We start from the raw sequence: 18,685 nt of genomic DNA on the forward strand, positions 1-18,685 counted from the left end.
ATGTTTGGGTGGCCTCATTTCTAGCTGACTTCTTTTATGCCCTTTAGGGTGTAGCCCAAAGAAGGGGTCTTGCAGCTGGCTATGAATCTTGGGCAACAAATGCAAAACATAAAAGTAGAAAAATATTAAAAACAAACACCCATTGAAGTTAGTGACAATTTAATTTGAAAATATGTTTGTAACCATATGTTCAAAATTATGTGTACATATGCAAAAGAAAACAATGCCTGTTCTGCTTCTAGTTACATTCTCTTGAACTCAGCGATGCCATACTAATCTACAGTAAACAGAAACAGGAACGGAACAAGAGCAGTGAATATTCCAGGAAGCTGCACTAGAAAGAGTGAAATTAATAAAAATCAAACTAATATTAATATTTCAGAGCCCTGATGACATAAAGAAGGTTATAAAAATATAGATCATCCCTTAAATCCACATAAAAACTGGGTTTTTTTGTTGCAAAGAATATTTGAGGTATTGGTAGTAAACCTGTTAATTTTTTTTAGTTGAAATGTAGTTACAATTTTTCAGACATAACAGTATTGTTCCTTGAAATTTTATTATTGTTCTTTCTTCCTACCAAAAATTTGATGTGTTTTCTACTTAAGAGTTCAGCAATGTCTTCACTGTTGACATTTCTTACATTTTTACCAAACCTTCTTGTTCTTATGTAATTTTACATATTTTAATAAATTATTCCCTTACATGCCATGCAACAGATATGACAGTGGCTTAACCTAAAAAGCTACAACTTTTAACCTAGAAGATATTTTAAAAACTTTAAATCAAAGCAAAGTATGCTATTCTAAATATTTATATGAACACAACTTTTCTAAGACCATAAGTAGAAGACATGTGAACATACATGAAGATTCAGCTAAAATAGTACACAGAATAGTAAATTTTGAAACATGCACATAATAGCAATATATAAAAACACATGGCTTTCCTTGGTGTGTCTGAAAATTCACACCATGTGGGCTTAGGCAAATAAGTGGCAACATGGAGTCACTCATTCAAAAAATCAGTTAAATATCCATATTTCCATAGGTTTTTTTTCTGCAGTGAATGATACTTAGCCTGTGATTAAAAAAAATATATATATATTTGAACTATAATCATTAAAATATTTTCTTCTCAATTTTGTCAATCATTTTGTAAACTTTGTTCTAAGTTAAAAATCATGTGAATGTTTACTGCAATGGAATACCATTTGTGCTAAAAAAAGAGGTGTTCCTGCTCCACTATGTTGCATTTAATGCATATTATTCAGCTATCATAAATCATGAAGGACAAGTGATTTTTATCTACATTCTGTAATTAAAAAAAAAATACTGAAAAACTACATGACTTGCTTCCATGTAGTAATACTATGCAATAATTTCTGGATTTAAGAACTGTGAAAACTATTTTACTCCATGCACAAAAGATGTCACAAAAAAAGGTAATAACAATCAAATTTTGTCTGGAAACTACAACTTTAATAAACAATTTTTCAAAGAATCCCTACACAAAAAAAATCACAGGCATTAATTTCCTCAGTTGCTATCAGAGATAGTACAAGCTGAAAAACATGAGGAGGTTAAAAATTCAAGCAGAGAGGTCATTTATGGGAGGGACACTCAAGCAACCCTTATGATTTTTTGTAAATTTTATCTGGTCACCTTCACAGTATGATTTTTTCTCAGCGTGCTGCATTGTGGAAGGACAAAAGCAGAGTGTACATGGGCTTGGTGACTGGCATATGGAATTAAAAGGTATCTTTGACAGAAGAAGCCAGAGGGATTACATATAACCTTATCAAACAAGACACACAGGCTCCAGCAAGTTCAGGAGGAAAAGTGCCCCTGGTTTTCAGGGCATTTCTGCCCAAAGAAATTGTGGCTGCCCCATCCTGGAAGTGTTGAAGGCCAGGTTGGATGGGCTTTTGTGCAACCTGGTCTAGTGGAAGATGTACCTGACTGTGGCTGTAGGGTTGGAACTAGATGGTCCTTGAGGTCCTTTCTAACATCAAAAATTCTATGATTCTGATATCTAGATATGCATTTCTAGTATATCATTAAACAAAACAGTGCAATATTATCATGTGTTCAATTGATAAAATCATCAGACTTCTACAAAGTGACTGCCTTAGGACTAACTACAGTGAGAGTAGAAGCAGATTCTAGCATTGTCTTGGTGTATGAATGGTGTATGGTGCATGCAGCAATTAGAATTACTAAATGCAATAGTTGTGTACAGCCACAGTATATGGATATATTTTCTAGCAAGAAAAGGGATGTACTGTTAAGCAGGTGTCCTCCTGCTTATCTGGTAACAGTTGTTTCTGCAGTTCCTTTTTTTTTTTTTTCCTCGAAGAAGATAGAAAGAATATGCATGTGGAATGTTGTTGATGTAGAAAAGATCAAGCAAACTGTCTTCACTGAACTAGAGGCATCTGAGTTCAAAGAGAACTATTTGTAACTTTTCTTCCAATGCCCTGGGTTTTGGTTTAATTAAGGAAAATAACTTTTAGCTGGCTAATTTAGCTCATATGAAAGGAATGAAAAAATCAATCTGCTGATTTTATTGGCAGGAAAATGTTTTCCAATTACATTTTTTAGGTCTTGAAAAAACTCAAATTTTTTTAAAAAATAAGATTAAATTATAAATAAATAGATAAAAAAGAGAAGGATGACATTATTTAACTAAGAATTCTAACCTCTTGGCTGGAAACCATAGCATTTTGGTTTACAGTTGCTCTGTGCCATGTGGCTGTTGTTACCTGAGGTACCAAGACCTCAGATTGGAGAGTCTCTATTTTAAGAGTTTGGAGAGTTTTTTGTTTTCAGGTATTAAAGAAAAAAAAAAAAAAATGCCCTAAACCATTTTCTGATTGGCTTCAGCAAAAGAAACACAAAAAAATTACTCAAATGTCCACAAAAACTAGATGCCAGACAGAATCCAAGACTACATTTAAATTAAGATAATTAAGTATATTTTGAGTGCTTCTGTTTCAACAAGCATCTTAGTTCCTCTTTGGTTTTTAAAGGACTGAAAAGAAGAATACTGAAAAAAGGTATGCAAAGTTGCTTTTATGTTCTTTTTGACATGAAATAAAAAGGAAATACTGAAAATATCTCTATAAAATTATTCTCATGAGTTGTACCTCATGATCCTCCTTTCAGGCCTGGAGAGTGCTTGGAGTAGGCTGCATGCATAATAAAAGCTGTACACTGAATCCTATCCTCAAACAAAAGAGTCTGAGACTGTCTGCTTCTCACAGGCTGAACTTGAGTCCTCCTCTTTAAACTACAGCAGATGGACACTGGGATGGTTCCACTGATGCCAGCGATTTCTGGCTTACACTGTTGTTCCAGGGCTTTCTAAAGGTGGTCTTTTTTTTAAATTTATTTTCATTATTATAAAACTGCCACTGGTCACAGATTTAATAGGTATCTTTCTAGGCCTGTGGAGGGAAGAACTGGCTAGAGAGATCATGTTGTCATTTCATATCTTGATGTGGTACCCCACAAATTCATGTTGACACAATGCAATGATTGTAGAGCATATTGTGACAAAGCACATCATCCATTTTTTTGCCTCTGATTTTCTATAAATAACAGACTTCAGTCTCTGTGCTTGCCAGGCTAGTGTTTTGCAACATATTTCTCCAACCCTTTAAAATTCCTCCTGACCATCTGGGAATTTCCTGTTATGCCAAATAGGTTTGCCTGAATGGTGCTGAGGTCTGTCTCTTACTAGAGACATAACTCCCTTATACTAGGGCAGAAATATTTTGATGTAGGTGAACCCCAAGAGCTGGTGCCAAAATGCAGACTTGGAACCTCTGCCACTTCTGAAAGTGACAGGAGAAGGAGAAAAGAAGGAGTCAGATTAAGCTGGGTGGGCCTGAGACTGGGAAAACCCCTTTTCGGAAGAGAAATTGAGCTTAGTTTTTCCTGCTGGTTCACTGTGAGCAGCATCAGGCCAGGCTCCATATTAATTCATTAAAATCACATTCCAAGTGAGAGTCAAGACCTTTTTTTTCTGTTTCTAATTCTGTCAAGATTCTTTCATTATATAGTTTGGGTTTGTGGACTGTGTTGAAAACCTCCTTATTGTTCCCATAAAAAATTACTAGATTTTCTAGTTGACTTTTTTGGTAAGATCTCATGATAGCAACACCTGGAAAATATAGTAACAATGCCAGGCTAAGCCTAAGAGAAGCAAAACCAAAATTAGTATTTGTTATGATAAAAAAAAACATTGAACAACTCTGACTTACGATGTCCCAAAATATAAAGCTTGTATTGCTTTGTGAATAGTATTCTAAAAATAGTCTTGCTTCAGCTTTCTTATAGCCTTTCTGAAGGATTTTGCTATGGAAATGAAAACATGACAGCATTCAAATCCAAACTGATAGAACTAACACTGAGGTGTCATCTTGAAACTTAAGAATAATGAATATGGGAAATTTACCCTAAAACACATTTTCAGTGTCCCATCATGGTGAATTATAGCCCAGTAAAAAAAAAAACCAAACAAATAAAAACAAAGACAAAAACAAACAGGACTAATTCTAGTGATGAATAACCAGAGTTTTGATCATGATTTCAGGAGCTTTGTATGATTTTGGTAGGAAAGTAATGAATAAAAATGTTGAAGTAGTCTTTAAAAACTCACATGAAAAAAGATGTCACACTTGGTACATATTTTATGGATCAAGAATTCATGTCTTATCTTCATGCCCATAACAGTGCAACAAAAACATTTTCAGTCTTGCTCAATTCTGCTTCTAGGAAATACCCCAGGGGGTGAGTGGCCAAATTACTAGATGTTTCCAAGATGAGTAGGAGTACTAAATCCTGGGTCAAGCAAACTTTTTTCTTTGTCATTTTTTCCCCTTATTTCTAGGGTTTGTAAGGCAGGGGCTTTTGTGGGAGGTATTAAGGTAGAACATTAGAACATAACAAATGGTTTGTTTGTCTTACTGGTTTAGCACTAAAAAAATACAATCATTAATCCTAGCTTTAAAAACTAAATTCTTGCAAAGTTCTTTTATTCCACTCTGTGCTAAATTTTCTAACTATTTTTAATGCTGGTACATCCATTTCACTTAAAAAGTCAATATATAAATATGTTGAATAAACAGTTAAATACTAAATTTATTCCTGTTCTGTATGTATGTATGTGGCTTGTACAGCATTTGCCATAATAGTTATCAAGCATTGGCAAAAAAAAAGGTAGTTAATGACAAAAGTTTCTTTAGATAAACTGTGCAAGGAAAAAAATCTATTTTTTGAACTTTTGTGCCAATGTTCTCTATAAAAAGTCTTTGGACTTCTCATTCTCACACACTTATCAAAAAGAATAAAACTTGGATGTGCTTGTTCAGTGTAACAGAGGAATTCCAGCTAAGTTGTACATCCTGTTGAAGTCTGTAAAAAGTAGCTATGTCCTTGTGCTAACACTCCAATGATGAAATTTTTTAAAAAAATATTTTATTTGGTTAAAGCTTGCCTCATGAAACATTTGAGTACATCAACTCAGAAAAAGGACCCTTGGCACACTTGGGGTCAAGTTCTTAGATCTTGCAATATTTAAAGTTGGCAAAGTTGGGCAAGTGCCTTTCCAGTATTCCTGACCTCTAGCTCATCATCACAAACTGTCCAAGGTGCTTGCTTGACGCTACCAAATTATTTCTTCACTTAATGGTCATAAACAGCAAACACTAGCACTGCTTATGAGGTTATCACTGATAGCTGCAAAGGCATTCCTGGTGGCAATGTGACACATTAGTTACAACCTATAATGCCCCACATGGCATTTGGGTTCCATCCAGCATTTCAGCCTGGGATTATCTGCATTTTAGATATATCTTGATAACCAGCAAAATTTGGAGACTTTCTGGATTCATCACTAAAACATGCTGCTGAGCATCTTCTTTTACTCACTCCTATACTCTTAAATTTAGAAAAATAGTTTTTCTGTTCTTTTAAATAAAGGAAGATCTTATTTTAACTATGATGAGTTTTTCTTCAGCAGGCTGTATTACTGCTGAAATACACAGTATTATGACATTTCTAGGGCCACACACCAGTAAACAGTTTACATCTACATTGTTTCAGGACACTTTACTGAACACAGTACTGTATACCAAAGTAATTTCTCAGTCTTTTCTGTCACATCAGGACAAGGTATTCGATTGCGTGTGCTTTAGTGATAGGTTGGTACCTTGGAAAATCCACAAACTTGTGGATTTTATCATTTACCTTTCCCAGGAATTTTTAACCAAATCTTCTATCGACCTCAAATTGACAGACTTCTTGCTCTGAAGCATCACCCTCACCTCCCACCTTATATTTAGCCTTTTCAATATCTCTCTGGGTCCCTTACACTTTCTCTGAGATGACCCTCCACAGACTGATATTCCAATTAGAAACTGGGTCATCAAGCAGATCAAGCCTTTTTTTTTTTTTTTCCATTTATTATTGAATTAATTCTGCTGTAATCGTCCTTTACCTTTAACAATAACACTGTGCTACACGGCAAACTCCTCTTCCCTGTGTGCCTCTGCAAATACAGTTGTCTTGCTTCTGCTTCCCTGCATAAAACTTTGGTATTGGAACAGGTACAAATAGTTCTTTTAACAACTGACATGAAAGCAGAGGCTGTAATGGTTGAGCTGTGGGATGTCATGGAGGTCAACGATGTCAGAGGAATATACAAAAGAATATTTATTGCATCAGCCAGAATTCTTAGAAAAGCCAAGAGATCAAACTGGATCATTCAAGAAAAATGTGAAGAGAAACAACCTTAATCATCACCTCTGTATTTCGCAGGCTAAAGTGATAAAGAATTTTGCAGTCCATATCTCCTCCACACACAAATAGTAACACAGAAAAACCTTCTAGCAGAGCATTGATGGCCTTTCCCATTGACAGGATAGAAGTGACGCAGGAAAGATAGGTGGCCCTTGACCATTTATCTCTACTATGGTAAGTCACACACAGAGTGAAGAACAACATTTTAGCCAAGGAACAAAGGGGAATAGTTCATTCAGGAAGAGATTAGATCATCTCTTTGAGCAATTTTCCTTCTAAGCAGATCCTCAAAATTCCAGGCACAGCACCAAAGACATTGTGGTTTGGGGGCTTCCCATTACTGTGTTGACTTGCTGATGTGGCCTAGAAGGCTACAGGAATTTCCTGATGAATTAAGGCTGGGAAGGGTAAATATTTAACTATGACACAAATAAATATACTTAAATAATAAAGGCAGTGATTCTAAATCTTCATTTTTGTTACTTTTTTCTGCATATGAATGCCCAATTTTTGAAAGGCTGCAGCAGTCTTCTTTGAGTTCTTTGGTGTTGGAGGAGACTTTGGGGAAACATTTTATATGAAGTTTCTCTGAGATTTTAGAAATATAAACTAATTTCTACACAGGATTTTCAATAAAAAAAAACAAACAACTTTTTTTTAGGAGTAGTGCTCTAATAGTGATAGTGATATAATTATTTGAAGATACTTGCCTTTTTGAGACACAAACGCATGACTCAGAAGTAAGAAGAAACATGTAAGTGAACCTTTTATTCACCCTCACTGCTACCCACACAGTGAACTGATGGCAGAGTTTTAAAGAAAAAAAAATATTTAATACAGTTTTCTTTCCTTCAAAATACTTCTGCATGAGAACAAAAATTCCCAGAAAATGAACAGTACTAAAGCTACTCAAAGCTGAATGTATGAAAGTGAAAATAAGTGCTATTAAATAGAACCATGGGTGGTTTAAAACAAATTCAAACATTCATTCAATAGCTTGCCTAGAAATAGGAAACAAAAAAAACCTGTATTTTAACAACAACTAAATTATTTTTCCCTAAATCTCCACTGCGCAAGACCATATTTGCAGGCAAGAGATTCCAAAAGAAAAATACACTTCTATAAACAGAGGCTGACAACTTTAAAACATTCATAAACAATATGATCCAGAGGGCAGGCAAGTCCACAACAATCCTGAAGATAAATGAAAAAGCATCTCTAGAGATTGTACTAGGATTTCTTCTTTGATTTTTGCGCATATTTGCAATATGTTCTGTGGATTTGGAGTGTCTTGGAGGTGAAGAATTAAAATACATCTCAAAATATTACATTTACATATCAAGATCTATTTTTTTTTCACGTACAATCAGGACATAAGAATCCCACTTTGAAGAATGAATAGCCTTTGGTAATGACTCAAAGTTTACTGCAACATTTAAAATAGTGGGCAGGAGGACTCACCTGCCTCAAACTCAGTGCTTTTCTCTTTGAAACCTTGAAAGTTCCTTCTGCAGTTTTAGGTTGGTGGATCACAGATCAGGAAACTAAAAGTCTGATCTGCTAACAGTTTTATCTCTAAGAATTACATTTTGTAACTAAAACAGTATCTTTCAAGAAAAATCTCTTGCATACAGAAAGCCTTTAAGGGAAGTTCAGATGTGAAAGAAGGCAGGATCAGTCTACAAATAGCACATCAGTCTACAAACAGCACATCAGCCTGCAGCAGAAATAATTTTTAGATTCAAAATTGATTAGCACTAATCTGATCATCTGTGTTCTAGCATGAAAGAAGCCATGCTGTCAAAAACAGAAAAATTACCTTCTAAGGTTTTCTGCTCATACTCCAAATTTTCTCCCACAGCTCCCTAATCTTGCCTTAATTTCATCCTGGCAGGAATGCGCAGTTTATCCTATCTCTACTGTAATTTCTCAAGCGTCTTTGGTAAAAGAGAAGGAGAAAGAATACCAGTACCCAAACTCTCAGGCAGAACAGAATCATAAGAAAATTGGGCTAACTGGAACAAGAGAATTTTTGTTGTTTCTATACATTTCTACGTCAGAAGTAATGACTGGTACTTCTATTTGCAACAAGACAACTAGAGACAACATGACAAATGGCAAGAATTTACAAATAAAAATCCCCAGAAGAAGTGAAGAAAAATTATAGCTATACACCTCTGCACCTTTATTTTGTATTAAAGAAGCAGATGTCATGTCCACAAAGAGCACAATTTGGTTTGTCTTGCAACATATGCACATGTAAGGACAGAAATGTGCCTGGGATGGGAGAACAAAAGTCCAGTATTTTTTCCAGAATATATGAAAATTCCTGCTTCATATACATTCTGGAAGTGACAAAAGCAAATGCGCTTCTGTAAAATGTTTTTTCAGCAATACAGCTGGGGAATCATTCACACAGAATTAATGCATGTACAACAAACAAGGTTTCATCTTGCTAACATTTTTTTTTATGCCAACAGGTCAGTTTGAGGATAACAAAGATCAAAATGCATATATGTGTGCACACACTCATGCACTAGAGGTGCTAAAAAGAAAAAAATTCTGCAGACTTCTTACTGAGTTTTTCATCAGCCACATGTTACTCATAGATCTCCTACGTAGATTTTCCAACTGCAACATTGGATTTTATATGGATTTTCAGCCTATTTCTCTCTCCTTTAAGAAAGGATTAGTAACACAGATCATATGATTGATCACATACTATCATATAACAGACCTTTAAAGTAACTCTCCTAAAGATACACCTATTCCACCGTAAAAATAGCATAGTTCTCTTACTCTTTTCTTACTGTATTTTTTCCTGTTTATTTTTCATTTCTCCTCTTAAAAGCTAGTCAAGGAAGTATAAGAAATTTCCTTCAATCAGGTAGCTTCATGGCCTTGAATACAGATTTTCTGTATGACCTCCTCTGAGTAATTACAGCATCGTCTTAAACAATTTTTTTGGTGGGCTGGTTCAGTTAAACCTGAAAGCAAACTATTTATATAGTGTAAATTAAGCATCTTTCCTGCTGGCTCTTTACCTGTCTTGCTTTGACAGTCTGCACCGTATACTTGTTCAACATTGAGTGTAACTCACTGTTAGGTCTTGTTTAGACAAGAAAGTTATGCCAGTTTTATTTGCATCAGTTTTAAACAGGGATAACTAGACTGGTGCAAGTACTTGATTAGAATTTTTATCCCAGTTGAGTAGTGACTTACTGTCACTTACTGTCTTAGATTAACCTGATTGCTAACTAAGGCAATGAAAAGTGAATCTTGGTCTTTGTGTAGAAATATTAATGAGAATGCAGTGCAAATGTGCAACAATTTATGGCATTTCCAAGTTACCCTTCCAAGTGAACATTCACCACCCTGGTGTTTCATAATGCTGTCTAAAATATGGACATGTGATTGAACAAAAATAACTCTGTGTTAAAGTACAGCTTGTTTCATAAGAAAAAATTTTTTTCTACGAAATATGAAACTATTTCAATTTCCTTTTCCTGATCAAACTTCAACCCCTTAACAAGAGAGGAAATTCTTATGCTACTGGGAAGACTTTTACACCAGGGCTGTTTATTCAAGACACTTGAGCTGCTAGTGTTAAAGATGAGTTCACAGCAAACTTAAACCATGATACTGCTTTTAGAAGGTCTTCATTTACTAGCTCCTCCTTTTCTGCAATTGTTGCTGTTACAGACAATAAGACTGAAATAAGCTGAACTGTAAACTGAGATTAATACAAACAGACAGTTAAGTATCTTCACCTTTCAGATTTTGCTTGCAATAGGTCATGCAAATTACCCCAGTTTTGATAATGAGTTTATCCAAAATTTTTGTTATTGTTATTTTTTTTTTGGTAGCTCTGAATAACAAGGTATACCGCACTGGTCTTCATGAGAATCCATACAGGATTCAGTCCCTTGCAGATGGATACAGGTTGGAGCAGCAGCTGCTTGATGGGTTTTAAAAACTCTGCAAGAATGAGGACTATTCTGACTGTGAGTAGGACAACCCATTTAGCTAACTGCAACCTTCAAGATATTCTTGGTTTTATAGATGTACATTCATTGTATTTATCTCCTAATTTTTTATGCGTTAATTTAGTTACTCATATTAAAAACAATTTCCTTCCAAAAGATTTTCAATCTCACAATTTTTTGTAAATATTGGAAACATTATAACACATACACTGTTAAGAGCACAAAATACCTTCCACAAGAAGGACCCCAAAAGCAACACAAAAATAACATATGCCTCCCAACAGCCTTGTGAAATTGAGTCGTAGTGCTATATCTGTATTACAAAAGGGAAACTGTAATACTTCAAGTTTACAATTTCCTAACAGTCACAAGCAAAGTCCATGCTACAGGCATGGACAGAAGTAAAGCTTAAATCCATCATACTTAACTGAGGCATTTGAATCAGGAAGTGAGCTGCTCCAGATTTTCCTAGGGTCAGTGAAAAGAAACAGGAACTTCCACAGAACAGTTCAGACAGCTGAGTCTTCCTCTGGGCTTGCAACTGTCTAATGACACAGCACTAAGAGATTCTCCACAGCAAAGAAAAAACTATTTGGGTAACTGGCATTCTCCTGGAGAAGCTGGCAGCCAATGACTTGGACAGTTGCACTCTTTTCTGGGTTAAAAACCGGCTCTAAGACCGGGCCTAGAGCGTGATAATGAATGGTGCTGCTTCCAGCTGGTGGCCAGTCACTCGTGCAGTCCCCAAGGCTCATGTACTAGGGGCAGTCCTATTCAATGTTTTTTTTCAATGAACTGGATGAGGGGATCAAGTGCATCCTCAGTAAGTTCACAGACTACACTAAGCTGAGTGGGAGTGCTGATCTGCAGGAGGGTAGGAAGTTTCTGCAGGGGGATCTGGACAGGCTGGCTCTATGGACCAAGGCCAGTGGTATGAAGTTAAACAAGGCCAAGTGCTGGGTCCTGCCCTTGGGTCACAATAACCCCCTGCAGTGGGAACAGTGGCTGGAAAGCTGCCCAATGGCAAAGGACCTGGGGGTGCTGTTTGACAGCAGCTGAATGTCAGCTAGCACATGGCCAGGCGGCCAAGGCAGCCAATGGCCTTCTGGCCTGTATCACAAACAGTGCGGCCAGCAGAATTAGGAAAGTGATTGCCCTGTACTGGGCACTGGTGAAGCCACACCTCGAGTGCTGCGTCCAGTTTCAGGCCAGTCAATTCAAAAAGGACAGTGAGTGGCTGGAGTAGGTCCAGAGGAGGGCAACAAAGCTAGTAAAGAGTTTAAAGGTAAGTTGTATGAGGAGCAGCTGGAGAAAAGGAGGCCAAAGCTGACCTTATCAATCTCTACAACTACGTGAAAGGAGGTTATAGTGAGGTGGTGATTGCTCTCTTCTCCCCAAGCAGCAAGTGACTGGACAAGAGGAAATGGTCTCAAGCTCTGCCAGGGGAGGTTCAGGTTGGATGTCATGAAAAATTCTTCACTGAAAGGGTGGTTAAGAATGGTAACAGGGAGTCAGTGGAGCCACTGTCCAGGAAGGTGTTAAAGAAATAACTGGATGTAGCACTTAGTGCAATGACTTAGATGACGTGGTGATGTTTGGTCAAAGGTTGGACTTGATCTTGGAAGTCTTTTTTAATGTTAACGATCCTGTGATTCTATAATTCTAAGTTTGGGTAAGATGATGCAGGCCTAACATACCCAATCTTATTACTTTTGCCCCAGTGGCAGTCTTTTAGTTTTGTTTTTTTCCACGGCACACAGCACTGTGGAGTAGGTTGCTTGGTTGAATGGGAACAGTGAGTTCTCAGCACCCTCAAAATGACATACAATTTACTGTATATCAGTTTCATTTAGAAAAGTTCTCAGTGCTCCAAATGAGATCTCCCATGGGGATCTCAGTTGGACAAATCTGATGACTAATGAATTTAATATTTTATTATTACCAGAAATTTCCTAATTATGGATGTCATCACTGCAAATAAACACATTCAGGTCCTACTGAACATTATGATAAAGCCTTCACTCCAAGCATGGGAAATATTTTTTTAAGTAATTTGCTACCAAATGCGGCAACATGTGAAACTGTTCTTCAGTCTAATTCCCTGATTCTTCTGCTTCTTAAAAAAATTAATTGCCAAATAAATTATTCCCCAGTAATGTAAAGCTTTCAGGCATTTCCACATTTGAAGTCTTGTCTCTTTCTTGTGGGTACACCAGAATATTCCGTGGGCTGGAGAAATTTGACTAATAAAGCTTTGAAAAGCAGGCATGTTTTTGGCCAATAGATTTTTGGGGGCATATAAGCAATTTTGGATTTACACTCAAACATGAATTTTCTCAGAGCCAGTTAATTTCCATTAAGTTATTTTTACTCCTTAAATCTGAATTTTATACATATATACTTGCTCATTGAGTAGTACACTAAGAAATACCACTAATTCGTATTCCACACTTTTTTTTACAACATATTTGTGGGAACTGCCCTTCAAATATCACTAGGATAGGGTTCTGCTTTGGATATGAGAAATCACTGACTCCAAAACAGAAAGGAGCTCCCAGATTAATAAGCAGCCTCTGTGTCTAAAAAATAAATACAGGTTTGAGGTGGATACCAAATAGGAATGTAGTTCCCAGTTTTGGATGAAACTTTTTCACTGTTTTCTTTTAGCTCTGGTCCACCTTGAAAAAGGAAGGATTTACTGGAAAGCTATTCTTTACACAGCCCTGTTAGCAATGCTCACGCATGCAGAATAGCGGATTCCAAATCCACTGACCACCTTTCTTTGTGAGAGTTAGCAGAAGTTCAACATGTAGCTCCTGATTGCACTTAACATCCAAATATCATGTGAACTTTTAGGTCACATGTTACATTACAAAATGCCCAATGAAACATAATTATAAATAAAATGGAACTTTACTATTTCTTGTGATACTTGAACTAGTGAAAATTGGTTTCTTAATATGAAAATATTTTCACACACAGTGACCATCTCCATCTTTATATTAATATAAATTTGCTTGATAGGGCATTATTACAGCTCTTTAAATCTATCCTACTCAGGGTAGGCTCTGTCACATTTTCACTCAGCTTGCTGTGTCAAATTTCCACTCAGCTTCACAGCAAGAGTGATGTAAGGGATTTTCCCATCTTCAACAAACCATATAAAAACCAAGGCAAAAATCAGCCACTCTACACACATATATATTATTATATTTCATTGCAGAAAACAGTAGTTAAGCCCTGATGGTACAGAAAGCACAAAGTGGCAGACTTTCAGAGGAGCCACAGCACAGAATGTTAGGCACTGGTCTTTCCAGAAGACATTTGTTTCTTCATAATGACTGGTCCCCTCAAAACCTAGATCCCTTACCTGCTTAAAACCTAGGTAAGCACTTGTGCTGTTACTCTTGCAAAATAAGGAAGTCAACAAAGATAAAAAAAAATGCCACAAAAAATAACTTAGTACAATTATTCTAAGAATAAATGTTAGACTATCAGATGGTTACAGATATTCCAGAAAAAATGTTCATAATTTCTTTTTTTAATGACTGAATAAAGGACATAATTTCATACTTCCTCAGTTGTAGCTGGTAAATAACAGCACAGGCACTTTGAAGGGAAAAGAAGTAAGTTAAATCTACTTTTATTTGTTTGTTTTGTTTTGTTTAATTGTATCTATTGTCTTGTAATACTTGTATGTGTTAGCTTCTAATACTATACAATCATTAAGCAATATTTTTAAACTTTTATGGTACTCTGCTTAAATAATGAGCAAGAAGAAAAGAAAGAGTGGATCATGTAAAACCAATTTATTACTATTAAAACAATTATTACTATCATTTAGATGTCAAGAAATGTATATGGAATATCATCTATAGAGCTATCCTGAATGTACACTGACTGCATCGATACTCTAAGTTCAGCAAGCCAACAGCAACTTCCTAAGCAAGACATGATGATAACATTTCATGTAACTCCTCTTTGGCAATACTTAGACACTGCAACTAAATACCAAACAGTGTCACGTGAGCCAGTCAGTTACTGCAAGAAAGAAAATGTGATGAACTGTTTGTTTTGAACTTCAGTATAAACATATTGCAGAAATGAAACCCAAGCTTAAACAATGGGGAAAGTTATCCGGTATTAAAATAAACAGTTCTAGGAAAATCTCTAAAAATGTTTACCAAATCATCTTCTTCCGCATAGTTTCTGAACAGAGCATTTTGCCATGTCCCTGGTTTGTCAACCAGCCCTAGTTACACTGCTTATAGATATGCAAATTATAATGGACAAGGCTGGGGCTTAATTGCCTGTAACTGGCTCCCCAAGCAAAGGCATTTTTATTTACAATCAAGCTTGCAGATCATCAAAGAAGCAATTTTGCATTAAGAAAAAAAAACTAATTTTTTACAGAAAAGTATACTTGTTTTGCTTCTATAAATCTGATAGTTTGGATATTAAATAAAAATTTTAAATTAAAATTTAAGCAAGCCATGATTCTTACAAAATTCAGCAAGTATTTTTTAACTATCACAGGAGAGCATTTGGACTGAGAAAATAATTCACTTTGACAAACATTGGTTATTTAATTTTTTATTAAAAGCTATATATATTACCTGAATCAACAAACATAACTCCTTTATGTAAGTAAAACTATTTCTAAAATTCTTAAACATTATTTCAATTATAAGTACTCTCCTCCAATAAAAGACCTGCAACTGTTAATTATTCTTTAGTTCATTCACAGCAGGTGCATTGTAAAATGCTGTCTAGTGTAGAAAGTTTGAGGGGGGGAGAATATAAATGCAGAGTACAAAAATGAGATGTGAGATACCTACATAATATATTCATTACACTTGAGCATTATGCATGTTTTGAAAGGAAATGGGTTATGGCTGAGATGCTTTGTAGTGGCAACAGCAACAAAGCAAATTCAGTATTCAGAGATGCTATAAAGGAGCTGCATCAGCCTCATTTGTTCAGAGTGAGACATGGTCCTTCACACAGAGAAACAGGTCCTTTCATTCCAAGGAAAACTGACACATGGGGATACATGCATAATCCCAGTTTTATGCTAACCCCTGGGAGCAGGGCATTGGGGGATGGGAGGGAAAGGAGGAGGGGAATAGCTCTGCTCTCAGCCAGTTTTAAAATCATTGCAGAAGAAAATAGTCCTAATATAAACACTTTTCACTGGGCTTCCTACCTGTTTAATCACTTCCCTCCAAAGTGTGAGAGGACTAACCCTCAGACTTTCACACTCCAGAGACTCATATTGCCTCATGTTCAGTGAAACAGTGATCTTAGTTCAGTCTCTAGTGGACAAACACAGAATAAGTCTTAGAAACATGATTCAGCAGGCAATTTCCTCAAGTAAAATCATATGTGTATAAAAACAGAAAACAACTTTCCTCTTTTTATTGCTTATCTCAGCCTGCCAAGGCACAGTAAAATAATTTCTTTTTCTCTACATAAAACATCCACTTATTTCCAGCCCCATATTCCCCAAGGCAGATTAAGACATTAAAAAATGAAGGAAGTAGTCAAAAAATTAAATGCTTGGTTATATTTTCCACACAGAATCTTTTCTCTCTGGCTTGGCCAGATATGCAAGAGAAAAATAATTTACAAAAAAATCAGGAAATCCTCTCTAAGAATTCTAGTAGATATGCTTTTTAACATATTCATGTCTTATATACTGTCTGGATGAAACAAAACTTGTAAATGAGATAGGTTAGCAGCAGCTATGCAAATATGAAGTTTTAGTCCAGAGAGTAGAGTCTTCATTAGTGTTTTATTGATGTTCATTCTTGGCATGAACTTGTGTTGGAATTAAATGATGTATCTCTGGAATGGATACATACAGCAGCTTTCTTGTACCAGATTACATGCTTAATTGCATCACTCAATTGTGCAATTTTCTAAGTTTTGCCAGGTCAAAATGGCAGCATATGAATGGGAATATCACCAATAACTACATCCAGACTGTTTATTTATTTTAACTGGTCAGCTACCCCAAAGCATTTTCTTTACCAAAGTATGGACTACATCTGTGCAAGGTATGTAATTTTACACACATGAGTAATCATGCTAAGGTGACTGGGACTGCTCATATAAGTGAAATTATTCACATATTTAAGCCTGTCAGACCCAAACTTCATTAAAATAATTGCTTCTATTAAGTTACTGCAACACCTTGAAAGCCATTTTCCCCTTTCTAGGAAAGAATGCACATATATAAACACAAATTGAAGCAGGCTATTTCAAGAGCAGTGTATTCAACATGGTTAAAAATGTTTACTGTGAAGTTTCACAAGTGTGAATGCCTATATATTTTCCTGCTTCTTTCCAGCAATCAGCTGGGTAGAATAGTATTATAGGATCTGTTTATGGAGGAGCAATGATATTCTTAACCCAGTGCCCTTAAATGCTGATTTTTTAAAATGCTCCCTTTTGCTGTCAGTAGCAGGTATCCTGCATGACATCTGAGCTGAGTCTGTGAACTATAAGTAGAGCTTATAAGAACTTGGTAAGTTCTCTCAGCAGAGTCTCTGGAGGATTTTTGTGTTCTCTGACTCACACGCATCCACAGTTATTTGAAAAAAGCTTTAAGAAATCACATCTTTCAGTAAAATGAAGAAAATTCAGCTCCCAAAAGCAATGTCACTAGGAAGGGTGCACTCTGGCTAAAATATTTCTCTCCTACACAGCCAAGAACTATATCAATCCTTATTACTTCTGTTCTCATAGAAACTAATGAAAACTTTGAACAGCATAAACATCCCCCCCAAAAAAAACATTTAGTGAGAAATGAAAAAAGAAACACTTACTTTTTGCAGCCACTGAGTGTAATTTTCCATCACATGTTCCAGATGTTGCAGTTTCTGGGAAGAGAAATCCTGTTCCACGTGAGGAGCATCTCTCTGAAGAGCATTTGTGTTGTACTGGTCTGTCGTGCTTTCACGACAGTTCCCATCCTGTTCTGGCAGAATGAAAGTATAGGTGCACTGCCCGTGCTGAACCCGGTTAAATCTTCTCCCACTGGCTTCTGGACCCCGGCGCTGGTTAGTACAGCCTACAAGAGCAAGAATCACTGCCAGGAAAGCAAAGGAAAAGAAAACTGACATGTTATTATTACTTTCCTTTCCTGCTTTAAGAAAAACTTTTTCTTCCTCTTTCTTTAAATTTGTTCTTAATTTCCCTTAAAGTCTTTGGAAAAAAGAGTGGAGCAGCACTTTAACAATCAAGCTTGGATAAACTGGTTTGTTTTTTTTTAATTTCACTGTGAGGATAGCTTCCTTAGTTAAAATTGGGAATATTTATTGCATAGTAGCTAAGATTTATTGTTTCCTCTCTGTTACAGTCCAGCATGTAGCCTGCTTTAGTCAGCTGCATATGCATATCCCAGTCTCTTTCCCCTACACTATCTGCTGCAGAACTGCTATTTTCTCTTAGGCTTCAGTGAGTTTTATTAAGGTTGCACTTTCAAGCCAAGCTGGAAGCAAGCAGCCTTTCACAAGATGACTTGACAGGAATGCGTGTATGAGTGCGCCCCTATGCTAAGGATGGCTGATGGCTCAGTACAGAGGGATCATCTTACAAACTGCCTGGATGCATGACCTCAATCATGCATGTCTGCCCAGCCCCTGCTGCATACAACTGCTGGGGGCTTTGGGCGAATTCACGTCACTTTAATAAGTAAGTCAGTCCACCTTAATACACTTCATATGTTCGCACTGACCTATTAAAATGTAGATAAAGTGTAGAAGTTTGTTGTAATCCCTCTGTAAATATACAAAGCACTGAAATTAAAAATACTTTCAGTTCTGCTCTGCTCTGTATCTATTAAAGAATTCTAGGTCGGGCGAATGACACAGGAAAAAAAATTAAGTT

General features: G+C 36.2%; 1 protein-coding gene across 1 annotated transcript in view; it reads right to left on the reverse strand.

Moving 5' to 3' along the window:
* Positions 1-18,194, reverse strand: part of ANGPT1 (angiopoietin 1) — a 150,091-nt gene extending 131,897 nt beyond the window's left edge. The window contains exon 1 of the mRNA XM_058833639.1: positions 17,623-18,194. Coding sequence (XP_058689622.1) covers positions 17,623-17,919 — 297 coding nt within the window. The 5' untranslated portion in view covers positions 17,920-18,194. The remainder of the gene's footprint in view (positions 1-17,622) is intronic.
* Between the last annotated feature and the right edge of the window lie 491 nt (positions 18,195-18,685).

Source organism: Poecile atricapillus, chromosome 2 (genome assembly GCF_030490865.1).
Source record: "Poecile atricapillus isolate bPoeAtr1 chromosome 2, bPoeAtr1.hap1, whole genome shotgun sequence".
NCBI classification, from domain to species: domain Eukaryota; kingdom Metazoa; phylum Chordata; class Aves; order Passeriformes; family Paridae; genus Poecile; species Poecile atricapillus.